We start from the raw sequence: 26,902 nt of genomic DNA, 5'->3' as shown, positions 1-26,902 counted from the left end.
CTGAAACATGCTATTAGCCTGTCTGAGTGGGATCCACAAACCTGTCTGGCTGCTGGCTTTCCCAGACCTCTTATCAGGCCCCGAGCTACCTCCTCCTACAATGAGTATCACCTCCACAACCCCCCTGTCCATGGGATAGGGGTGACTGTTGCATGACAATAGAGCTAAGCATAGGTAAGGCAATGGACTGATGCACACACACAAACAGAAAATTCCATTTTTTTCATAGCGCAAAAAACACCAACATGTTTTCATCAAACCATGGTTCAGATTTCACAAACAGTCTGGATGTAAACTACATACATACTGTACAGTCAGACTACATGCTGCGCATAGGGCGCTGTGGGCGCTAGGGGGCTCCAAATGGTTGTTGTTGTTGGGGGAACTCACAATAAAAAAAATCCTGGGCCTCCTGAGTGGTGCAGTGGTCTAAGGCACTGCGTCGCAGTGCTTGAGGTGTCACTACAGACCCAGGTTTGATTCCAGCCGACTGGGAGACCCATGAGGCGGTGTACAATTGTCCCAGCGTTGTCCGGGTTAGGGGAGGGTTTGGCCTGCCGGGATTTCCTTGTCCCATTGCGCTCTAGCGGCTCCTTGTGGCGGGCCGGGCACCTGCAAGCTGATTTCAGTTTGGACTGTGTTTCCTCCAACACATTGTTGCGGGACTGGCTTCCGCGTTAAGCAAGCAGTGTGTCAAGAAGGAGTGTGGCTTGGCAGGGTTGTGTTTCGGAGGACACATGGTTCTCAATCTTGTTCTCTCCCAAGTCCATAGGGGAGTTGCAGCGATTGAACAAGACTGTAACTCCCAATTGGGGGAAAGTAAAGAAAAATGTTTTATATATACAGTACCAGTCAAAAGTTTGGACACACCTACTCATTCAAGGGTTTTTCTTTATTTTTAATAGACCAGAATAATAGTAATAGTGAAGAAATTAAAACTATGAAATAACACATATGGAATCATGTAGTAACCAAAAAAGTGTTAAACAAGTCCAAATATATTTAACATTTGAGATTCTTCATTCTCCACCATTTGCCTTGATGACAGCTTTGCACACTCTTGGCATTCTTTCAACCAGCTTCATGAGGTAGTTACTTGGAATGCATTTCAATTAACATGTGTTCCTTGTTAAAAGTTATTTTGTGGAAATTCTTAATGCGTTTTTGAGCCAATCAGTTGTGTTGTGACAAGGTAGGGTTGGTATACAGAAGCTAGCCCTATATGCTAAAAGACCAAGTCCATCTTATGGCAAGAACAGCTAAAATAAGCAAAGAGAAACAACAGTCCATCATTACTTTAAGAATGAAGGTCAGTCGATCTTGAAAATTTCAAGAGCTTTGAAAATTTCTTCAAATGCAGTCGCAAAAACCATCCAGCACTGTGATTACATTGGCTCTCATGAAGACCACCACAGGAAAGGAAGACCCAGTGTTACCTCTGCTGCAGAGGATAAGAAAATCAGCAATTAACTGCACCTCTAATTGCAGCCCAAATAAATGCTTCAGAGTTCAAGTAACAGACACATCTCAACATCAACTGTTCCGAGGAGACTGAGTGAATCAGGCCTTCATGGTCGAATTGCTGCAAAGAAACCACTACTAAAAGTCACCAATATTAAGAAGAGACTTGCTTGGGCCAAGAAACACGAGCAATGGACATTAGGTGGAAATCTGTCCTTTGGTCTGATGACTCCAAATTGGAGATTTTTGGTTGCAAGCACCGTGTCTTTGTGTGATGCAGAGTAGGTGAACAGATGATCTCTGCATGTGTGGTTCCCACCGTGAAGCATGGAGGAGGAGGTGTGATGGTGCTTTGCTGGTGACACTGTCTGTGATTTATTTAGAATTCAAGGCACACTTAACCAGTATGGCTACCACGGCATTCTGCAGCGAAACGCTATCCCATCTGGTTTGCGCTTAGTGGGACAATCATTTGTTTTTCAAAAGGACAATGACTCAAAACACACCTCCTGTGTAAAGGCTATTTGACCATGAAGGAGAGTGATGGAGTGCTGCATCAGATGACCTGGCCGCCACAATCACCCGAACTCAACCCAATTGATTTGGTTTGGGATGACTTGGACTGCAGTGTGAAGAAAAAGCAGCCAACAAGTGCTCATCAGCATATGTGGGAATTCCTTCAAGACTGTTGGAAAAGCATTCAAAACAAATCAAAAATCAAATCACATTTTATTGGTCACATACACGTGATTAGCAGATGTTATTGCGGATGTAGCGAAATGCTTGTGCTTCTAGCTCCGACAGTGCAGTAATATCTAAAAAGTCATATCTAACAAATTACACAACATATACCCAATACACACAAATCTAAGTAGGAATGAATTAATGCTGTATACATATGGACGAGCGATGTCAGCGCGGAACAGACTAAGATACAGTAGAATAGTATAGAAAAACAGTATATACATATGAGTAATGCCAGATATGTAAGCATTATTAAGTGAATGAGATACCAAAGAATAGTATAGAAAACAGTATATACACATGAGATGAGTACATTCAAAAGTTTATGGAAACGTAGGGCTGTGCTTGCTATGGGAAGTGTCCAGCACCTCTGGAACCTCTCTGCATACAGTCCTCTCTCTCCTACATCTCTTTTAAACATTCGGGGCTCATGAATACCCTGAACCTACACTGGAAGACTACGGTCAAATCAAAGGTTTATTATATGTTAACATTTCATATTGGCTAGCTATCACTAAAGCGGGTAGCTTGGTTTGTTAGCCATTGCCAGCTAACGTAGCCTGCTAACTAACATCGGCTAGCTAGCTTGAACTAGCTAGCTAGCTAGCTAACCCATTTAGCATGGAAGGGAAAGTAAAGCCAAATGACAATTTTTTTCTTCTCAATTTGACAGAACAAAATATAAGCAACCTTGGTGTTTGTTTAACTTAATCACCAAACAGCAACAAAGCAGACAGTACCTAGGGTTCAGTCCTCTTTTTCTCTGATACTGTTTTTAACTGTTTGAATGTATGTATGTCCGTGCGTGTCTGAAAGAGAGGTTTGTTGTATTCTGTTTGTATGTCCTTCCTTTCCCCTGCTCTGTTCTCCTGTCACTTTGTAGATGAAATTGGCCCTTCATTTCAGTGATGTAAATGCACACCTGGGGGAGGAGAGATGGGGATAGGGAGGGGGAATGGGGAGAGGAAATGAGCCTTTACGGTTTGTTAGGGCCCTGCACTGTTTTGATGCTAAGCACAAGCTTTTGTACATCCTGTTTGAGAGGTGTGTGTATGTGTAATGGGGTCAATCTGCATGGTCAGATGGTAACAACGGCACACCACACACTGAGAGCAGAGGTGGATATGCAAAGATGGACCCTTTTAGTTTATGGATTCACAAAGATCAAGAAGAGGACACGTTTTTTTCTCTCCCGAAAACCAATGATTCGAAAACGCAATGGTTGGAGAATTGGTTTTGCTTTCCTGTTTTGTTTTTGTAGATGCATACAAAACGTTTTGAATCTTTGAGTTTGTTTATTTGGAAGCCAATGATTAATAAAGAACCATGTATAAAAAATATTCTATCACACTGTTCACATCACCATTGCTTTGTGATTTGGTTATATATTAAATTCCTCTACCCCACATGTTGAACTCATTCCACAAAGGGTTGAGTTTCCGCTGGTTTTTGCTCCACCCTTGTACTTGGTGGATGAATTAAGGTCACTAATTAGTAATGAATTTCAGGGATCCCGAGTGGCGCAGCGGTCTAAGGCACTGCATCTCGGTGCTAGAGGTGTCACTATAGACCCTGGTTTGATTCCAGGCTGTATCACAACCGGGCGTGATTGGGAGTCCCATAGGGCGTTGTCCAGGTTAGGGTTTGGCCAGGGTAGGCCGTCATTGTGAATAAGAATTTGTTCTTAACTGACTTGCCTGGTTAAATTTAAAAAACTCTTTAGGCAGTAAATGTGTTCTATAGTGACAACAATAGATGTGCATTACCCAGTCTACGCCCCTAATGATGTGTGAATGGTGCCCTATCCTTAGACTTGAAATAAAGGAATGCCAGCCACATCTCCTCCCCTTTCAGCTCTGCGTTTTGTCTGGTCAGCTGTTTACAGTGAAAACTGTGTTATTTTTGTTCCTATATACAGTGCGGCAAAAAAAGTAGTTAGTCAGCCACCAATTGTGCAAGTTCTCCCACTTAAAAAGATGAGAGACCTGTAATTTTCATCATAGGTACACTTCAACTGACAGACAAAATGAGAAAAAAAATCCAGAAAATCACATTGTAGGATTTTTAATGAATTTATTTGTTTGCTAGACTGTTCTCTCCACTACCGCATGGCAGGCAGTACCGGAGCGCCAAGTCCAAAAGGCTTCTGAACAGCTTCTATCCCCACTGCTGAACAACTAAGCAAATGGCTACCTGGACTATTTGCATTGACCCCCCCTCACTATTTATTATCTATGCAGTCACTTTACCCCTACCTACATGTACATATTACCTCGACTAACCTGAACCCCACACATTGACTCGGTACCGGTACCCCCTGTACATAGTTGTTATTTTATTGTGTTACTTTTTTTAAACTTCAGTTTATTTAGTAAATATTTTCTTAACTCTTATTTTCTTAAAACTGCATTGTTGGTTAAGGGCTTGTAAGTAAGCATTTCACGGTAAGGTCTACACCGGTTGTATTCGGCGCATGTGACAAATAAAATTTGATTTGATTCTGCCACTCAGAAGAATTTTAAAAAATAATAAAGAAATAACATTACAAAAGATACATAACTACAAAGTATTGATCCTTTTGATCATATAAAGTTTAAGAAATAATACATTAAATATATAGAGGAAAACAAAACAAAAAAATAATTTTAAAAAACAAACAATCCTATTGAAAACACACGGGTTTCCCCTGAAACATTCTGCAACGGGTGGTCAGTCTCCACAGGTCATAAGGTAGTGCGGTCAGATATCAAGTAAAAATTTTTTTTAAAAAACATCTGTATTTTCAGGAGTTATATAACAATTGAGGATAAGGATTTGTGCCTGCTTGGAGTTGTGATCAGAGCTTGGTCTTGTGACCACTTGACTCCTCCTTTGTCAAGACGGCACTTTTAGAGCGAGTTCCTTTCCTATCGCCCAAGCCCCGCCTCCACAACCCCTGAGGGCCCGTGGCGTCCATGGCAATATCTATGAGGCGGTCTGGGAGGAGCCAGCGGAGGAGGAGCAGGAAGAGGAAGTCGAGAACAGCAAAGAGGGCAAAGATGGAGCCTGCCACGGGGCCACAGTGGGCCCTCAGTCTGAGCAGCCGTCTGTCCAGAGGAAGAACCTCCTTCCCAGCGACGCAATCATATACCTGACAGAACAGAGAGAGTTAGTATCAATGAATTAGACCTCATCAGTATCTCAGTCGGAGTCAATGAAAGGTATTATGAAAGTGTATCACAGTGTAGATTTATGAAACATAGAGAGTATGTAAGCATGAATGAGCCTACCTTCTCTGTTCTCTCTGCGACGTTCCTCCAGGTGTACAGGGTGCGGACGTGGGCGTGGATGGTGGCAGGGGAGTCAACGCGGCCCGATAGTTGCCTAGCGATGACACTCTCCAGGCCGACACACAGAGAATGCACGGTTGGCTCGCACAGGGTGATCAGATGCTCAGGCAGAACCTCTGGGATCCCTCCAACACGCGTACTTACCACCTACACGCACACACACAAAATGATCAGATCTCAAACTCCCTCACATTACAAGCATACTCAACATCTAAACACCCACACATATACAAAGTTCACCACGTTGCCCCATACATCTTAATGGACAAACACCCACTCAATCCACCACTGCGTGTCATTAGACAATCCCTGACTTACACCCAACCAGTTCCAGGTATCAACCACTTTATCTCACAGTGCACCAGCTAACGTATACTGTACCTGGCCTGTGTTGTGATAAGGGATGAACCCACCTGTAGTCCACAGCTGGCTCCCTCCACTATGGCCATGCAGAAGGCCTCAGTCAGGGAGGTGTTGAGGAAGATATGTCCCTGGACCAACACCCCACGCACATCCTTATGCTCCAGGGCCCCCAGGAGATGCACCCTTGGGAGAGAGAGAAGCAAATCAGACACATGCAGTACATATAAACACATACAACCACACACATACACACACACCACTGTATAATTGTACCTGTCGTGTAGTTGGTATTTCTCTCTCACTTCCTCCAACACGATTCTCTTTGGTCCCTCTCCACCAATCAAGAAATGTACATCTGGATGTTTCAGACAGAGCTCTGGGATGATCCTTCCCAGAAGATCTATTCCTTAAAAAAGGGAAAGAGCAGGAAATGACACTCCCCACTCCTACAATCATACCTACAGGAACTGTATGTAATAATAAATTACGTAGATCAAGTTTTTGCTACATTATATACAGTATAGTCTCAACCCACCCTACCTTTGCGGTAGACGAGACGGCTGATCACAACGATGGTGATCCTGTCGTCATGCCGTTGGGAGGGGTCGGGGGTGAAGTCTCTGGGGTCGACGGCATTGGGGATGACAGAAACAATCTCGGGGTCGAGGCCTGCCCTGAGCACTGTGTTCTCCTTACTGGTGTATGACACGCACACAATGTGATTGGTATCGCACAGAGACACAGCCAGCAGCTTATTGGTCAGCACCGAGCTGACGTCAGCAAAACCAAAGAGGGAGTGGTCAGTGAACACCTGTAAACAGAAAACAACCTTTAGTTATTTATACTAGATGGACACATAAAAAGCTATTTCAGGAATGTGATACGTTACCGCCTTGCCGTAGGTTGAGTCTGCAATGGCTCCCTATTCCTATAGTGCACTACGTTCGGTCAAAGGTAGGCTTAGTTTCACCACCCACAACACCCTCTCTGCTAGACTGCTACCCACCGTGTTGAGGCCCATGGTCTTGGCGTGGAACAGTGCATCGTGTCCCATAGCGGAGAAGGAGCTGTGGGCGTGCACCACGGTGATGCGTTCCCTGACGAACACACAGCGCAGAAGTGGCAGGCTGTGGAAGCAGGTGGTGACGGTGGACTGGTTGTACATCACCTGCAGGGGCAGGTAGTAGACCTTGAGCCCATTGGTCAGGTAGCGGACCCCCTTCCTGCAGCCGTAGGTGTGGGTGGCGATCACCACCTTGTGGCCCTTCTCGATCAGACACTGGGATAGCTGGTAGATGTGGCTCTCCACCCCTCCCATATTGGGGTAGAAGAAGTCTGACACCATGCAAATGTTGTGTTTCCTGGTTGGGGCCTGGGGAGCTACTGTGAGCCCATCATGGTGTCTGTTTGCTGGGGGAGCATGGGCAGCCGCCCCCCTCCTTCGCTGGCCCATGATGGTGGAGTGCTGTGGTTGTGTGCGTCACTCATACAGGCGTTTCACATGTAGAGCAACCATGCACCTGTGTAAATAATGAAAAATATATAAATTACAATGGCTAGCTACAACAACACAATCTGCTCAGACTAGCCTAGGACTCAATCTAATTACTATATCATACACTTTGGTAATGAAGCTTATGGAAAGATAATCTTATGAATAAGCGGTTGCAAGCTAGCTAGTCGAGATATCATCTGGCCGCATACACTGAGTGTACAAAACGTTAGGAACACCTTCCTAATATTGAGTTTCACCCCCTTTTGCCCTCAGAACAAACTTAATTTGTTGAAGCATTGACTCTCGGTGTCGAAAGCATTCCACAGGGATGCTGGCCTATGTTGACTCCAATGCTTCCCACAGTTGAGTCAAGCTTGCTGGATGTCCTTCGGGTGGTGGACCATTCTTGATACACACAGGAAACGGTTGAGCGTGAAAAAACCAGCAGCATTGCAGTTCTTGATACACTCAAGAACTCCGAAACACAACCCAACCGCACCGCTTCTTGACACAACGCACATCCAACCTGGAAGCCAGTCGCACCAATGTGTCAGAGGAAACACCGTACACCTGGCGACCTAGTCAGCGTGCACTGCGCCCGGCCCGCCACAGGAGTCGCTAGTGCGCGATGAGACAAGGATATCCCTGCCGGCCAAACCCTCCCTAACCCGGACGACGCTGGGCCAATTGTGCACCGCCCCATGGGCCTCGCGGCCAGTTGCGACAGAGCCTGGGCTCTGGTGGCACAGCTAGCACTGCGATGCAGTGCCTGAGACCACTGCGCCACCCGGGAGGCCCAGAACTCAAATTTTTGTCTAACCTATTCACCGTCTGAATGGCACACACACAATCCATGTCTCAATTATCTCAAGGCTTAAAAATAATTATTTAACCTGTCAATCTACAAGGATTGAAGTGGATTTAACAAGTGACATCAATAGAGGATCATAGCTTTCACCTGGTCAGTCTATGTCATGGAAAGTGTAGGTGTTCCTAACAGTGGCGGTAAAATCACTGGGGAAGCCAGAAAAAAAGGCCATATTACAACCTGTGTAGTGAAAATTGCATTGTTTGCTCTTATAACCTGTTAATTCATATGCCTTGCGACCGTGATATTTAGGCCTAAAGGCTGAAACAATTAGACACAGTGGTAAAATAAATTCAAAGACACCTTTGTTTTATCACAAAATCGGATAGCAACCTCTGTCCAGTTTAGTCCACAAATCATAAACTCAGCAAAGAAAGAAATGTCCCCTTTTCAGGACCCTGTCTTTCAAAGATACTTCATAAAAATCTAAATAACTTCACAGATCTTCATTGTAAAGGGTTTAAACACTGTTTCCTATGCTTGTTCAATGAACCATAAACAATTAATGAACATGCACCTGTGGAACGGTCGTTAAGACACTAACAGCTTACAGACAGTAGGCAATTAAGGTCACAGTTGTGAAAACTTTGGACACTAAAGAGGCCTTTCTCTGAAAGACACCAAAAGAAAGATGCCCAGGATCCCTGCTCATCTGTGTGAACGTGCCTTAGGCAATGCTGCAAGGAGGCATGAGGACTGCAGATGTGGCCTGGGCAATAAATTGCAATGTCCATACTGTGAGACGCCTAAGACAGCGCTACAGGGAGACAGGACGGACAGCTGATCATCCTTGCAGTGGCAGACCACGTGTAACAACACCTGCATAGGATTGGTGCATCCGAACATCACACCTGCGGGACAGGTACAGGATGGCAACAACTGCCCGAGTTACACCAGGAACGCACAATCCCTCCATCAGTGCTCAGACTGTCCGCAATAGGCTGAGAGAGGCTGGACTGAGGGCTTGTAGGCCTGTTGTAAGGCAGGTCCTCACCAGACATCACCGGCAACAACGTCACCTATGGGCACCAACCCACCGTTGCTGGACCAGACAGGACTGGCAAAAAGTGCTCTTCACTGACGAGTCGCGGTTTTGTGCGCATGGGGTGATGGTTGGATTCGTGTTGTTGTCATTGCAAGCAATTTCAGCGCTGTGCGTTACAGGGAAGACATCCTTCTCCCTCATGGTGGTACCCTTCCTGCAGGCTCATCCTTACATGACCCTCCAGCATGACAATGCCACCAGCCATACTGCTCGTTCTGTGTGTGATTTCCTGCAAGACAGGAATGTCAGTGTTCTGCCATGGCCATCGAAGAGCCCGGACCTCAATCCCATTGAGCACATCTGGGACCTGTTGGTTCGGAGGGTGAGGGCTAGGGCCATTCACCCCAGAAATGTCCGGGAACTTGCAGGTACCTTGGTGGAAGAGTGGGGTAACATCTCACAGCAAGAACCGGCAAATCTGGTGCAGTCCATGAGGAGTAGATGCACTGCAGTACTTAATGCAGCTGGTGGCCACACCAGATACTGACTGTTACTTTTGATTTTGACTCCCCCTTTGTTCAGGGACACATTATTCAATTTCTGTTAGTCACATGTCTGTGGAACTTGTTCAGTTTATGTCAGTTGTTGAATCTTCTTATGTTCATACAAATATTTACACGTTAAGTTTGTGGAAAATAAACGCAGTTGACAGTGAGAGGAAGTTTTTTTTTCTCTGAGTTTATTACATGTAACAGACAGTTACATGACCAACAGCATGGTCAAGCAAGTTAATGTTTCCGGATTTTACGGACCACTAAAGAACTATTGATTTAGAACCACAGTGAGTTACCGCAAGTCGCAAAGAAAACAGCAGCTGCCTCCACCATTCCATCACCTCTGCTTAGTCTAATACAGTGACAACTAAAAGATACCAAAAACAATTTATTGCAATCAACGTAAGCAAAATAAAATGTGGCTGTCCATGGTTCTGTCTGCATGAGTATGCGTGAACGCAAGTAGAGAATATGTTGACTCACCCTACTTGTAGAGAAACGCCAATGCCATCCTCCTTTCTTTCATGTTGACGAAACAGTCTATCACTCAGTCATACAGTACACGTGTTTATTTTTTTGTTGTCCTAGGCTACCTGGCTAAAATGCTTACTTGCAAGCCTAATTCCATTCATGGACAACTTTAGCTGGTTAACATTAGCCTGTTACATGCTGAATGTCCATGCTCTCCGGCCAGGGCACAACAATGCATGAATTAATGGTTTAATCAGAATCGTCATTATAATCATTGTCTAATATGGAGAATTAAGTAAAACCACAAGACCAACTCCCTATCTCCATCCATGGATAATTTAGGAAAGGGCCCATTTTAGCAAGCAATCTAGCCACCAAAGGGCTACAACACAACGGGATGCAACAATTCAAGTTGTTCTGTCAATGATGAATGATCTCAATGCGATTTGATGTGAGGGATGCCAAAATCCAAGCTGGCTTTCCTTGACACTTTTTTGGGGTGAGCCAGGACCATTCATAGTTGAACTGGCTCAGTTTAGCTTAATTAACGCTGATAAAAAAAATATATAAAAAATTGACTGATCAAGGGAGGCCAAATGCTCGCTGGCTTCCGTTGCATTCCAATCGAGTATGGGAAGCAACAATGTCATACTCGTTTAGACCAGACAGCATCCGATAGATGGCACACACGTAGGGAGACAGATGTTCGCTGTTTAGTTTGCTCGGATGCTTTTTTTTCCCGGTGAGATACATTCAGCCTCTGCGAATTGAAGGACAATTATGAAACACAGAGAGACGAAATACATATTGTTATATGCATTTTTTTCCTCCAATTTAGCCTGGCTTCCCTTGGCATCTATGAATACAGCCATGGTTCCTAATCTTTGTACAGTGTAGATAACCCATTCGTTTGTAGCTTGGAGGTAACGTTAACTAGCTGCTGTAACTTTTTAGTTGGCTAGTTAACGTTAGAAATTAAGCTAGGTAAGCTAGTATGTTTGCTATGATGCTGCAAAGGACTTTGAGGGTTCAGACTTGAGACTATGACCTTACCTTCAAAGCAAAGAGAAATGTATTTTTGTTTTAAATAAATCAACAATTTTGTCTCAGTTCATCGTTATTCAACCATATTCCGTCAATCAAAACAACACACACTTCCTGCTCCGCGTCATCATGTCAAAGATAGAACAACAAGACAGATATTCACTGGATGTATAAATGTGAAGCAACCGGTTGGCGTTTCCACTCACAAGCAAATATGGTAGTGAGAGGTGCCTAACTGGCGCGTCGTGGGAGAAGAGGGAATGAGATGGATTTTGGCCGCATCGATGAAACATTTGATCTCAATACACTTGTTATGTAGTGTTATTCTTTGCTTATTTTAAAATTTCGCTGTTTGGGAGTGCAAATCCGAATTGAGTTACTGCACAAGGGAATTCATAGTAGGCGTTCACTAACGAAATATGGAGACTACAACGCGCCAATAGGTTATCGCTAACGCGTGCATGGCCCTGCCCACCTCCTTGCTTGTTCTGTCCACTATGACTAATTCGTTCCCATTGGAAACGACAAGCTGTGGTGTATCTTGGTTTCGTTATAAAATCTTTGATCATCTTCTTCTTATTATTATTATTATTATTAGTCTTCTTCGTTGGATTTATTGGCGAGCTACATGCAAAAATGTTTGTCGCCTCTAACTGGATGGGGATTAAATTCACAAAATAAAACTACGGGGAAAAGAAAATTAACATTAAAACACAAACTACGAAAGAATTTACCCCCCCCTCCCAAAAAAACAACAATTTATATATATAGGGTGGGACTGCACGAGTCAGTAATCCATGTAGCTCCTCAGATGTTAAAAGGAAAGGTTCACCCATTTTGAATGTTATATGTTTTTGTGATGTCCTATCTATTCCCTGGGTCATTTAATGTTTTCCTGTGTATCTGAGTTATTGTGGCTCTAGCAGGCAGAAATATGGCTGGTATGACAATGCACTGTGATAAAGTCACTCTCACTACCCTATAAATTAATAGGAATATGACTTTTATATTGCAAAGACGTCTATCATACATGCCAGATTTTAATATTCCTACCTCGAGAAATGTGTCATTTAACATCTAGCACATTTGTCCTATGTGCCTGCCTCTTTATGCCTCGTTCACACCGACAGCATTTTGGTACACCAGAAGTACATTTCCAATGGAATGCTGCATTTGCCTTCCAGTACTGCATTGCAGAGGCAGAGTTCTCCTTCCTTCCATTGACCAAACGATACATCCTACGAATGTCGACCACTCCAGGAATTTTCTTTAGCATGTTAATGTCAACATTCTCAGACACCAGAACTTACTCCTTTGACAGGCACCCACCCTGCTCCGTAGGTCAATACATGACATAGCATAATCATTAACTCAATTTTGAGGCCCAGAAAATGATCCTTCTGATCAGCATAAACACACAAAATCAACACAAGCCCAGCCCTTGTGATTTTCACTGACTGTACTTTACTCAAGGCTTTCTTTACCATTTTGGATACTTCCGACGGATCCACCAAATCGGGACCCAATTCTCCCAGAAAACGAACTCCTACCAGATTCAACCGGGTAATACCTTCACTAGAAGTTAACTTTCCTACATTAGTTTAACATACTTATTTCCACCATTATCAGATTCAAGCTCCATCTCGCATGACCTTCACATAGAGATAGTTAGAGAACTCATCTTTGTACTGTATCTGTGCCATTTTAGCATCAGACTGGAATATGTTACGGGAGTTTTCCGATGGCATTGAGAAGTACACAACATCAGTCACTGACTTAATCAATAAGTGCATCAATGACGTCGTCACCACAGTGACTGTACGTACATACCCCAACCAGAAGCCATGGATTAAAGGGTAGAGCTGCCACTTTCAAGGAGCTGGACTCTAACCCGGAAGCTTATAAGAAATCCCGCTATGCCCTCCGACGAACCATCAATCAGGAAAAGCGTCAATACAGGACAAAGATCGAATCATACTACAATGGCTTCAACGCTCAGCAGATGTGGCAGGGCTTGCAAACTATTACAGACTACAAAGGGAAGCACAGCCGCGAGCTGCCAGTTGACACGAGTAGAGGTCGACCGATTAATCGGCATGGCCGATTAATTAGGGCCGATTTCAAGTTTTCATAACAATCGTAATCAGCATTTTTTGACTCCAATCATGGCCGATTACATTGTACTTCAGGAGACTGCGTGGCAGGCTGACTACCTGTTATGCGAGTGCAGCAAGGAGCCAAGGTAAGGTGCTAGCTAGCATTAAACGTATCTTGTAAAAAACAATCTTAACATAATCACTAGTTAACTACACATAGTTGATGATATTACTAGTTTATCTAGCTTGTCCTGTGTTGCATATAATCGATGCGGTGCCTGTTAATTTATCATTGAATCATAACCTACTTCGCCAAACGGGTGATTTAACAAGCGTATTCGCGAAAAATCACTGTCGTTGCACCAATGTGTACCTAACCATAAACATTAATGCCTATCTTAAAATCAATACACAAGTATATATTTTTAAACCTGCATATTTAGTTAATATTGCCTGCAAACATGAATTTCTTTTAACTAGGGAAATTGTGTTACTTCTCTTGCATTCTGTGCAACAGAGTCAGGGTATGTGCAGCAGTTTGGGCCGCCTGGCTCATTGCGAACTGTGAAGACTAGTTCTTCCTAACGAAGACAGCCAACTTGCCAAATGGGGATGATTTAACAAAAGCGGATTTGAGAAAAAAGCATAATCGTTGCACGAATGTACCTAACCATAAACATCAATGCCTTTCTTAAAATTAATACACAGAAGTATAGTATTTCTGTGTGTTATTATGTTATAATTAAGTCTAGGATTTGATATTTGATAGAGGCAGTCTGACTGATTGGTGGTAGGCAGCAGCAGGCTCGTAAGCATTCATTCAAACAGCACTTTCGTGCATTTGCCAGCAGCTCTTTGCTGTGCTTCAAGCATTGAGCCGTTTATGACTTCAAGCCTATCAACTCCTGAGATTAGGCTAGTGTAACCGATGTGAAATGGCTAGCTAGTTAGCGGGGTGCGCGCTAATAGCGTTTCAAAGTCACTCGCTCTGAGTCTTGGAGTAGTTGTTCCCCTTGCTCTGCAAGGGCCGCGGCTTTTGTGGAGCGATGGGTAATGATGCTTTGAGGGTGGCTGTTGTCGATGTGTTCCTGGTTCGAGCCCAGGTAGGGATGAGGAGAGGGACGGAAGCTGTACGGTTACACTGGCAATACTAAAGTGCCTATAAGAACATCCAATAGTCAAAGGTTAATGAAATACAAATGGTATAGAGAGAATTCCTATAATTCCTATAATAACCTCAACCTAAAACTTTTTACCTGGGAATATTGAAGACTCATGTTAAAAGGAACCACCAGCTTTCAAATGTGTTCATTCAGTATTTTTGTACTTTATTTTTGTTATTATTACAAATAAATACTTTTTATTTATTTATTAATCGGCCGATTAATCGGCATCGGCTTTTTTGGTCCTCCAATAATCGATATTGGCGTTGAAAAATCATAGTCGGTCGACCTCTAGACACGTGCCTACCAGACTAGCTAAATTACTTCTACGCTCGCTTCGAGGCAAGTAACATGGAAACATGCATGAGAGCATCAACTGTTCAGGACGACTGTGTGATCACGCTCTCCATAGCCGATGTGAGTAAGACTTTAAAACAGGTCAACATTCATAAGGCCGCGGGGCCAGACGGATTACCAGGACGTGTACTCCGAGCATACGCTGACCAACTGGCAAGTGTCTTCACTGACATTTTCAACATCTCCCTGTCTGAGTCTGTAATACCAACATGTTTCAAGCAGACCACCATAGTCCATGTGCCCAAGAACACCAAGGTAACCTGCCTAAATGACTACAGACCAGTAGCACTCAGGTCTGTAGCCATTAAGTGCTTTGAACGGCTGGTCATGGCTCACATCAACACCATTATCCCAGAAACCCTGGACTCACTCCTATTTGTATACCGCCCCAACAGATCCACAGATGATGCAATCTCTATTGCACTCCACACGGGCCTTTCACACCTGGATAAAAGGAACACCTATGTGAGAATACAATTCATATACTACAGCTCAGAGTTCAACACCATAGTGCCCTGAAAACTCATCACTAAGCTAAGGACCTTGGGACTAAACACCGTTCAACTGACGACCGAAGTCAGCCTGCAAGCGCCCGGCCCGCCCAAGGAGTCGCTAGAGCACGATGAGCCAAGTAAAGCCTTGGCTCAGTAATGCTTATAGCACCTCATTGCACTCAGACACTTAAGTCACAACAAACAATCTGCAAGAACTGTAGGTAGCATCCTGACAGAGACAGAGAATGCGAACCTTCCCTAAGTCTACAAGGTAAGGAATGAGACAAACAAACAGTAGGCTAGAATTACCAACTGTAAATGCTGGCCCTCAATTTAATACTGCCATAAAGTGACAGATTGTTATTATATGGTTTATAGATAAAGGCTGAGAGATCAGTCCAAAATAATTATATATATACTGTATATATATTTTGCCTTCAGTCAAAAGCCTTCATGACACCAAATCCCTTACCCAAAAGTTTCCTTGCCATAGAACTACTATGATTGATAGCAGAACTACTGAAAATACTTACTCTTTGTCACTGGTGCATATTATGATATGGGATCAGAGAGGATTATTTCTGGTGAAACTTTGAATTGATCTAGGTTGATGAGTGATAGTGTTGACAGTTTAGGGCCAGTTTCCAACAATTATCATTTCATGTTTTTAACGCAATACACTTTTGATGTGTGAGACAAAGTTGTGACACACCCTGAGCAGATCAGATCTCTGCATGTTCAAACCAAATCCTCCCATGCTTGACAAGTGATGTAATGAAAACAACAAATATCCTATCTGTACCCAACATTATTGACAGGGAAGGCTCAAACACTGAGCATACCAAACATATTATTCAGTTGCATCCCCCCAGCAGAGTTGCAGTTCTTGGCACAAACCATTACACCTGTCACTTACTACCATCCCCCATTCACAGTGTGATGTATTTGATGCTGTAGATCAGGGATGGGCAACTGGTGGCCTGGGGGACGGCACCAAAAATAACTTTCTCTGTGTGTAGTACAAGCTAAGAGTTTGGAAACTCCTACTCATTCAAGGGATTTTCTTTGTTTTTACTATTTTCTACATTGTGGAATAATGGTGAAGACATCAAAACTATGAAATAACACATGTGGAATCATGTATAAACCAAAAAAGTGTTTAAAAAATGAAAATATATTTTATACTTTAGATTCTTCAAAGTAGCCACCCTTTCTTTGCCTTGATGATAGCTTTGCACACTCTTGGCATTCTTTCAACTAGCTTCAGCTGGAATGCATTTCCAACAGTCTTGAAGGAGTTCCCACATATAATGAGCACTTGTTGGCTGCTTTTCCTTCACTCTGTGGTCCAACTCATCCCAAACCATCTCAATCGGGTTGAGGTTTGGTAATTGTGGAGGCCAGGTCATCTTAAGTGCAAACCAGATGGGATGGCGTATTGCCACAGAATGCTGTGTTAGCCATGCTGGTTAGTTGTGCCTTGAATTCTAAATAAATTACAGACAGTGTCACCAGCAAAGCACCCCCACACCATCATACCTCCTCCATGCTTCACGGTGGGAACCACACATGCAGAGATCAACCGTTCAACTATTCTGCGTCTCACAAAGACACGTCGGTTGGAACCAAAAATCTTTCATTTGGACTCATCAGACGAAAGGACGGATTTCCACTCGTTTAATGTCTGTTGCTCGTGTTTCTGGCCCAATAAAGTATCTTCTTCTTATTGGTGTCCCTTAGTAGTGGTTTCTTTGCAGCAATTTGACCATGAAGGCCTGATTCACGTAGTCTCCTCTGAACAGTTGATGTTGAGATGTGAACTCTCTGCAGAATTTATTTGGGCTGCAATTTATGAGTCTGGTAACTAAGAAACGTATTTGACAGGATTTGGAAAGGCACACACAGTGCATGTCAGAGCAAAAACCAAGCCATGAGGTCGAAGGAATTATCCGTAGAGCTCCTAGACAGGATGGTGTCGAAGCACAGATCTGGAAAAGGGTAACAAAACATTTCTGCAGCATTGAAGGTCCCCAAGAACATAGTGGCCTCCATCATTCTTAAATGGAAGAAATTTGGAACCACCAACACTCTTCCTAGAGCTGGCTGCCCAGCCAAACTGGGGGAGAAGGGTCTTGGTCTGGGAGGTGACCAAGAACAAGATGGTCACTCTGACAGAGCTCCAGAGGTCCTCTGTGGAGATGGGAGTACCTTCCAGAATGACAACCATCTCTGCAGTACTTCACCAATCAGGCCTTTATGGTAGTGGCCAGACAGAAGCCACTCCTCAGTAAAAGGCACATGACAGCCCACTTGGAGTAAAGGACTCTCAGACCATGAGAAACAAGATTCTCTGGTCTGATGCAACCAAGATTGAACTCTTTGGCCTGAAAGCCAAGAGTCACGTCTGGAGAAAATCCGACACCATCCCTATGGTGAAGCATGGTGGTGGTAGCATCATGCTGTGGGGATGTTTTTCAGTGACAGGGACTGGGAGACTAGTCAGAGAGCTCAGGACCTCAGACTGGGGCGAAGGTTCACTTTCCAACAGGACAACAACTCTAAGCACACAGCCAAGACAACGCAGGAGTGGCTTCGGGACAAGTCTCTGAATGTCCTTGAGTGGCCCAGCCAGAGCCCAGACTGGAACCCGATTGAACAACTCTGGAGAGGCCTGAAAATAGCTGTGCATCAATGCTCCCCATCCAACCTGACAGAGCTTGAGATGAGGGAAGAATGGGAGAAACTCCCCAAATACAGGTGTGTCAAGCTTGAAGCATCATACCCAATAAGACTCGAGGCTGTAATCGCTGCCAAAGGTGCTTCAACAAAGTACTGAGTAAAAGGTCTGAATATGTGTGTATATGTGTGAATATGTATATGTGTGAATATGTGTGTGTGTGTGTGTGTGTGTGTGTGTGTGTGTGTGTGTGTGTGTGTGTGTGTGTGTGTGTGTGTGTGTGTGTGTGTAGAAATATTTAGGAACTCAGTCGGGTTCTCAACTTACTGTTGAAAGTTAGAATAATATAATCAATTTGTAAATTTGCTAGTGCATCAGAAGTATTTCAATTAGCTCATATCATTAAATCATTTTTGCTGTCGAGCGGCCAGTTATCTAAACTTGTAGTAAGAATTGTCGAATAAGCGGGTGCAAGTCCCATGACCAGACCACAGAGCCACTTCGGCCCCTCATGATGAGTTCCGTTTTTTTGTGGCCCCCACCCCCGTCAATGTTTCCCATCCTGGCAACAGCCAAAGAGTAAATACAGGACTAAGATTTAATCGTTCTACACCGACTCCGACGCTCGTCGGATGTGGCAGGGCTTGCAAACTACTACAGTCTACAAAGGGAAGCTCAGCCGCGAGCTGCCCAACGACACAAGCTTACCAGATGAGCTAAATTACTCCTATGTACACTTAGAGGCAAGCAACACCAAAGCATGCATGAGAGCACCAGCTGTTCTGGGCGACTGTGTGATCACGCTCACTGTAGCCGATGTGAGTAAGACCTTTTTAAACAGGTCAACATACACAAGGCCACAGGACCAGAAGGATTACCAGGACGTGCACTCCGAGAATGCAGTGTCAAATCAAAATCAAATAAAATGTATTTATATAGCCCTTCTTACATCAGCTGATGCCACAAAGTGCTGTACAGAAACCCAGCCTAAAACCCCAAACAGCAAGCAATGCATGTGTAGAAGCACGGTGGCTAGGAAAAACTCCCTAGAAAGGCCAAAACCTAGGAAGAAACCTAGAGAGTAACCAGGCTATGAGGGGTGGCCAGTCCTCTTCTGGCTGTGCTGGGTGGAGATTATAACAGAACATGGCCAAGATGTTCAAATGTTCATAAATGACCAACATGGTCAAATAATAATAATGACAGTAGTTGTCGAGGGTGCAACAGGTCAGCACCTCAGGAGTAAATGTCAGTTGGCTTTTTATAGACGATCATTGAGAGTATCTCTACCCCTCCTGCTGTCTCTAGAGAGTTGAAAACAGAATGTCTGGAACAGCTAGCACGTCCGGTGAACAGGTCAGGGTTCCATAGCCGCAGGCAGAACAGTTGAAACTGGAGCAGCAGCACGGCCAGGTGGACTGGGGACAGCAAGGAGTCATCATGCCAGGTAGTCCTGAGGCATGGTCCTAGGGCTTAGGTCCTCTGAGAGAGAGAAATAAATAAAGGGAAAGAGAGCATTAGAGAGAGCATACTTAAATTCACACAGGACACCGGATAAGACAGGAGAAATACTCCAGATATAACAGACTAACCCTAGCCCCCCGACACATAAACTACTGAAGCATACATACTGGAGGCTGAGACAGTAAGGGTCAGGAGACACTGTGGCCCCATCCGATGATACCCCCGGACAGGGCCACACAGGCAGGATATAACCCCAGCCACTTTGCCAAAGCACAGCCCCCACACCACTAGAGGGATATCTTCAACCACCAACTTACCATCCTGAGACAAGGCCGAGTATAGCCCACAAAGATCTCCGCTACGGCACAACCCAAGGGGGGGGCCAACCCAGACAGGAAGACCACGTCAGTGACTCAACCCACTCAAGTGACGCACCCCTCCTAGGGACAGCATGGAAGATCACTAGTAAGCCAGTGACTCAGCCCCTGTAATATGGTTAGAGGCAGAGAATCCCAGTGGAGAGATGGGAACCGGCCAGGCAGAGACAGCAATGGTGATTCGTTGCTCCAGTGCCTTTCCGTTCACCTTCAAGCTCCTGGGTCAGACTACACTAAATCATAGGACCTACTGAAGAGATGAGTCTTCAATAAAGACTTAAAGGTTAAGACCGAGTCTGCGTCTCTCACATGGGTAGGCAGACGATTCCATAAAAATGGAGCTCTATAGCAGAAAGCACTGCTTCCAGCTGTGTGCTTAGAAATTCTAGGGACAATTAGGAGGCCTGGGTCTTGTGACCATAGCGTACGTGTAGGTATGTACGGCAGGACCAAATCGGAAAGATAGGTATGAGCAAGCCCATGTAATGCTTTGTAGGTTAGCAGTAAAACCTTGAAATCAGCCCTTGCCTTAACAGGAAGCCAGTGTAGGGTGGCTAGCACTGGAGTAATATGATCACATGTTTGGGTTCTAGTCAGGATTCATGCAGCCGTATTTAGCACTACCTGAAGTTTATTTAGTGCTTTATCCGGGTAACCAGAAAGTAGAGCATTGCAGTAGTCTAACTTAGAAGTGACAAAAGCATGGAATAATTTTTCCGCATTATTTTTGGACAGAAAATTGCAGATTTTTGCAATGTTACGTAGATGGAAAAAAGCTGTCCTTGAAACAGTCTTGATATGTTCGTCAAAAGAGAGATCAGGGTCCAGAGTAACGCAGAGGTCCTTCACAGTTTTATTTGAGACGACTGTACAACCATCAAGATTAATTGTCAGATTCAACAGAAAATCTCTTTGTTTCTTGGGACCTAGAACAAGCATCTCTGTTTTGTCCGAGTTTAAAAGTAGAACATTTGCAGCCATCCACTTCCTTATGTCTGAAACACATGCTTCTAGCGAGGGCAATTTTGGGGCTTCACCAGGTTTCATTGAAATGTAATGTCAACTCCTGGTGCTTCATCGTTTTGGTCATCAGCAGCAGGGATGTAATTTCTGTCTTTTCAGATCTTCTTTTAGGCCCTGTGTCACACTAAAGAGGAGGAATGCCTCTTCATTTTCAGAACCTTCAACCTTCATACATTGTTGTTATGCTACTTTACTTTGCCATTGCATTAGCGTTATTTGCCAATGCGGGTATTGAGTGTCTGTAGGCCTATGCAACAGCCCTAATTTAGACAGACACAATCCATCATTGGTGGTGTCAATGAAAAATCACCCACCGGGCAAAAACTGGTTGAATCAACGCTGTATCCACCGTCATTTCAACAAAGAAATTCTATGAGATGACGTTGAATCATGGAAAATGGATTGGATTGGAAAAAAGTAATCAACGTTAAGGAATTTAGTATTTTTTTCACCCAACTTTGAACCTAAATGACGTGGTGACATGCTATATTTATTTCACATTGAATTCACGTTAGTTGACAACTCAACCAAATGAAAATCAAAACTAGATGTTGAACTGACGTCTGTGCCCAGTAGGCAGTGATTCCCAACTTGTTCTGGGAAGATGGACTTAAAACAGATTTCTTCATGTGAATTAAATGCACAAGTCAAATAACTTTTACTTTGTTACATACTTTTATTATGCCTCTGTAGAGACATTTTCTCTATGATCTTTTTTTATGGCCCTTGTATATTGAACTACTCAATGTATGCTGAAGTTGTCCTCAAGATTGCACAAACAGGCTTGTCTGGGCAGAGAGAGGGAATTTTATGTTCTAATGACAGTTCCCTCAACAATACTGGACACGCAGGGATTTTTCCCATGTCCCACGTCACTGTTCCAACAGATGATCAAACTATACAAACCAGGAAGTGGCTAACACTCTCACATCCACCTTTTCAAATTCGATTCTTGGATAGTATCTTAAACAGACATCATAGTCTCTCAAGAGATGCATTTGATCATGAAACTGCCAGGACATATACAAATACATCTGCCAAGGATGTATAGATTTTAAGTTATTATTAGTGGAATATTTAGATTTAAAGCACATAGTAGATGTACAGTATGATGATCCAGTTAAAACAATCTATGGCCTTTAGCCCATAGAAACACTTTGAATAACGCATTTATAAACGGCAAAAAAAGACAGTCAAAAAATAAATCACAAGGAATAAGGTTTTGAAGTGTCTGACCTATATCTAGGAGATAAAAGAAATCTCAGGAAATATTTTTGTTTTTTTGGACATATATTTAACTCCTTATTTTTGTTAGCACAAAACTACCGCCACACTTATATTAATTTGTATGGGTTACATTCAGACGAGTCCCGTGACACTTGTGGAATTCATAGAGCAAAACAGATGATTTATTATGTTACTTAGATTGGGTGCTTTGGGCACGCCTTTGATTACTGTAACACGCAGATAACCTATTATCAGTATGGGTGTGCCCGGTGCTCTGTGTACAATATATAGCTACATTGATGGATATTAAACAATCAGACACACATGCCCATTAAAATAATAGTAGGCTATGGATACAACTATATCTATAAAACGTGTGACTAAAATGTATAGAGAGCTCCTTCTTTTGCAGCTTTTAGTCCATAGTATTGCTTAACTTGAAACCTTTATCTTTGTGAACAAGAATACAATATACCCATTTACTCTAGTTGAAACCATGCCCAAAAAAGCTCAGCAAGGTTGATTTGGGACGATAATTAGGCTGAGCTACCCACGGCATGACTGCATACGGATGGAATGCCACAGGTAAGTCAATCATTTAATGACGTTTTTAATGGTCTCAAAAAAAGTATATATCTAATATGTATTAACTGTATCGACTCTTGCAAAGAGTAAATCGTTAAGGCCGTCATTGTAAATAATTAACTGTATCGACTCTTGCAAAGAGTAAATCGTTAAGGCCGTCATTGTAAATAAGAATGTTCTGAACGGACTTGCCTAGTTAACCTTTATTTAACTAAGATAAAAAATTAAAATATAATCATTGTGACAGAGGTCATCTTAGACAGAGGGATGATTAGAATGTATCATTGAACAAGCATTTGTCATTTAATATAATTTATTATGGCATTTAATATAGTGTTCACTTCCTTAGAGTCTAAGACAATGGGGGGGGGGGGGGGGGCCTCTGCACGCCTATGTAGATATTCCACCCCAAAATTAAGGTCACCAACACATCTATTGGTCTCGGTGTGTTTCCAAGGGTATGGAAGTCGGCCATAATAACGGCCATCTTTAAATCAGGCGACCCTGCTGACGTGAGTAACTACAGGCCCATTAGTATACTACCTGTGGTGTCAAAGGTTGTTGAAAAGTGTGTAGCAGAACAACTGATTGCCCACCTCAACAACAGCCCCTTCACATTACACTCCATGCAGTTTGGCTTCAGAGCGAAACACTCCACAGAAACGGCCAACTGCTTTCTTCTGGAAAATGTGAAGTCCAAGATGGACAAAGGGGGTGCTGTTGGGGCTGTGTTTCTGGATCTAAGGAAGGCTTTTGATACTGTTAACCATGAGATTCTCATCACAAAATTGTCCAAGTTCAACTTTTCCCCTGATGCCTTGAGATGGATGAAATCATACCTTGAAGGCAGAACTCCGTGTGTCAGAGTGAGCAATGAGCTGTCGCCCACTCGTAGCTATGATGTGGGCGTGCCCCAAGGGTCAATACTGGGGCCCCTCCTGTTCAGCCTGTACATTAATGATCTGCCTTCTGTTTGTACTGGGTCTGAAGTTCAAATGTATGCAGATGATACAGTGATATATGTGCATGCAAAGAGCAAACAACAAGCTGCACAAGAACTCACTACTGTAATGGTCCAGATTACAAAGTGGCTCAGTGACTCGTGTTTGCATCTCAATGTGAAAAAAACTGTTTGCATGTTCTTCACAAAGAGGGCAACAGATGCTACTGAGCCAGATGTCTATGTGTCAGGGGAGAAGCTCCAGGTGGTATCTGATTTTAAGTACCTTGGCATCATACTTGATTCCAACCTCTTTTTAAAAGCATGTGAAAAAGGTAATTCAAATAACTAAATTCAATCTAGCTAATTTCCGATTTATACGAAATTGTTTGACTACAGAGGTAGCAAAACTGTACTTCAAATCTATGATACTCCCCACTTAACATACTGCTTGACTAGTTGGGCCCAAGCTTGCTGTACAACATTAAAACCTATTCAGTCTGTCTACAAACAGGCTCTCAAAGTGCTTGATAGGAAGCCCAATAGCCATCATCATTGTCACATCCTTAGAAAGCATGAGCTCTTGAGTTGGGAAAATCTTGTGCAATACACCGACGCATGTCTTGTATTCAAGATCCTTAATGGCCTGGCTCCCCCTCCACTCAATATTTTTGTTAAACAGAAAACCCAGACATATGGCAGCAGATCCACAAGGTCTGCCATGAGAGGTGACTGTATAGTTCCCCTAAGGAAAAGCACCTTTAGTAAATCTGCATTCTCTGTGAGAGCTTCCCATGTCTGGAATACACTGCCATCAGACACACATAACTGCACCACATATCACACTTTCACAAAATGCTTGAAGACCTGGCTAAAGGTCAATCAGATTTGTGAACATGGTCCCTAGCTGTGTGTTGCCGCTTTCCATGTTGTCTGTTGTCTGTAGCTTGTGAGGTGTGGAAACACTTTGTTGCTTTTATGAATTTTGTCTTGCTGCTTTTTGTTCTATGTTGCTCTGTCTGTATGCTACGTCTTGCTTGTCCTATGTTGCTCTGTCTGTATGCTATGTCTTGCTTGTCCTATGTTGCTATGTCTTGCTTGTTCTATGTTGCTATTGTCTATATTGTAATTGTTTTTAATAACCTGCCTAGGGACTGCGGTTGAAAATTAGCCGGCTGGCTAAAACCGGCACTTTTACTGAAACGTTGATTAATGTGCACTGTCCCTGTAAAAATAAAAAATAAACTCAAACTCAACTCAACTCAATTGAAAAAATCTGCCGTTTCCAGCTACATGTCAATTACAACATTAACAATGTCTACACTGTATTTCTGATCAATTTGATGTTGTTTTAAATTGACAAAATATTGCTTTTCTTTCAAAAACAAGGACATTTCTGAATGACCTCAAACCTTTGAACGGTAGTGTCTGTGTATATATATATATATATATATATACAGTATATACACTGCTCAAAAAAATAAAGGGAACACTTAAACAACACAATGTAATCCCAAGTCAATCACATTTCTGTGAAATCAAACTGTCCACTTAGGAAGCCACTTGTTCAACACTGATTGACAATAAATTTCACATGCTGTTGTGCAAATGGAATAGACAACAGGTGGAAATTATAGACAATTAGCAAGACACTCCCAATAAAGGAGTGGTTCTGCAGGCGGTGACCACAGACCACTTCTCAGTTCCTATGCTTCCTGGCTGATGTTTTGGTCACTTTTGAATGCTGCCGGTGCTTTCACTCTAGTGGTAGCATGAGACGGAGTCTACAACCCACCAAGTGGCTCAGGTAGTGCAGCTCATCCAGGATGGCACATCAATGAGAGCTGTGGCAAGAAGGTTTGCTGTGTCTGTCAGCGTAGTGTCCAGAGCATGGAGGCGCTACCAGGAGACAGCCCAGTACATCAGAAGACGTGGAGGAGGCCGTAGGAGGGCAACAACCCAGCAGCAGGACCGCTACCTCCGCCTTTGTGCAAGGAGGAGCACTGCCAGAGCCCTGCAAAATGACCTCCAGCAGGCCACAAATGTGCATGTATCTGCTCAAACGGTCAGAAACAGACTCCATGAGGGTGGTATGAGGGCCTGACGTCCACAGGTGGGGGTTGTGCTTACAGCCCAACACCGTGCAAGACGTTTGGCATTTGCCAGAGAACACCAAGATTGGCAAATTCGCCACTGGCGCCCTGTGCTCTTCACAGATGAAAGCAGGTTCACACTGAGCACACGTGACAGAGTCTGGAGACGCCGTGGAAAACGTTCTGTTGCCTGCAACAACCTCCAGCATGACCGGTTTGGCGGTGGGTCAGTCATGGTGTGGGGTGGCATTTCTTTGGGGGGCCGCACATCCCTCCATGTGCTCGCCAGAGGTAGCCTGACTGCCATTAGGAACCGAGATGAGATCCTCAGACCCCTTGTGAGACCATATGCTGGTGCGGTTGGCCCTGGGTTCCTCCTAATGCAAGACAATGCTAGACCTCATGTGGCTGGAGTGTGTCAGCAGTTCCTGCAAGAGGAAGGCATTGATGCTATGGACTGGCCCACCCGTTCCCCAGACCTGAATCCAATTGAGCACATCTGGGACATCATGTCTTACTCCATCCACCAACGCCACGTTGCACCACAGACTGTCCAGGAGTTGTCCAACTCATCAGGAGCATGCCCAGGCGTTGTAGGGAGGTCATACAGGCACGTGGAGGCCACACACACTACTGAGCCTCATTTTGACTTGTTTTAAGGACATTACATCAAAGTTGGATCAGCCTGTAGTGTGGTTTTCCACTTTAATTTTGAGTGTGACTCCAAATCCAGACCTCCATGGGTTGATAAATTTGATTTCCATTGATAATTTTTGTGTGATTTTGTTGTCAGCACATTCAACTATGTAAAGAAAAAAGTATTTAATAAGAATATTTCATTCATTCAGATCTAGGATGTGTTATTTTAGTGTTCCCTTTATTTTTTTGAGCAGTATATATATATATATATATATATATAAATAAAACACAATATCAGTCAAAAGTTTGCACACACTTACTCATTCAAGGATTTTTCTTTATTTGTGCTATTTTCTACATTGTAGAATAATAGCGAAGACATCAAAACTATGAAATAACACATATGGAATCATGTAGTAACCAAAAAAGTGTTAAACAAATCTAAATATATTT

General features: G+C 43.4%; 2 protein-coding genes across 4 annotated transcripts in view; both read right to left on the bottom strand.

The window, feature by feature from the left end:
* Positions 1-4,258: 4,258 nt before the first annotated feature.
* LOC115125297 (phosphatidylinositol N-acetylglucosaminyltransferase subunit A-like) overlaps positions 4,259-26,902 on the bottom strand; it is a 44,795-nt gene continuing 22,151 nt past the window's right edge. Inside the window, exons 1-8 of one of the 3 annotated variants that reach the window (XM_029655171.2) lie at positions 11,324-12,203; positions 10,283-11,030; positions 6,904-7,417; positions 6,438-6,708; positions 6,171-6,303; positions 5,948-6,080; positions 5,475-5,681; positions 4,259-5,335 (exon numbers count right to left, since the gene is read on the bottom strand). In XM_029655171.2, coding sequence (XP_029511031.1) covers positions 5,042-5,335; positions 5,475-5,681; positions 5,948-6,080; positions 6,171-6,303; positions 6,438-6,708; positions 6,904-7,350 — 1,485 coding nt within the window. In that variant the 5' untranslated portion in view covers positions 7,351-7,417; positions 10,283-11,030; positions 11,324-12,203 and the 3' untranslated portion in view covers positions 4,259-5,041. Of the gene's footprint in view, positions 5,336-5,474; positions 5,682-5,947; positions 6,081-6,170; positions 6,304-6,437; positions 6,709-6,903; positions 7,418-10,282; positions 11,031-11,323; positions 12,204-26,902 lie in introns of those variants that run through there. The other 2 variants (XM_029655098.2, XM_029654967.2) reach the window with 2 other exon arrangements.
* LOC135571395 (CD276 antigen-like) overlaps positions 19,012-26,902 on the bottom strand; it is a 31,171-nt gene continuing 23,280 nt past the window's right edge. The window contains exon 4 of the mRNA XM_065017486.1: positions 19,012-19,583. Within this exon, the coding sequence (XP_064873558.1) occupies positions 19,540-19,583 (44 nt within the window). The 3' untranslated portion in view covers positions 19,012-19,539. The remainder of the gene's footprint in view (positions 19,584-26,902) is intronic.

Source organism: Oncorhynchus nerka, linkage group LG1 (genome assembly GCF_034236695.1).
Source record: "Oncorhynchus nerka isolate Pitt River linkage group LG1, Oner_Uvic_2.0, whole genome shotgun sequence".
Classification (NCBI taxonomy): domain Eukaryota; kingdom Metazoa; phylum Chordata; class Actinopteri; order Salmoniformes; family Salmonidae; genus Oncorhynchus; species Oncorhynchus nerka.
This window is presented reverse-complemented; position numbering and strand designations above follow the sequence as displayed.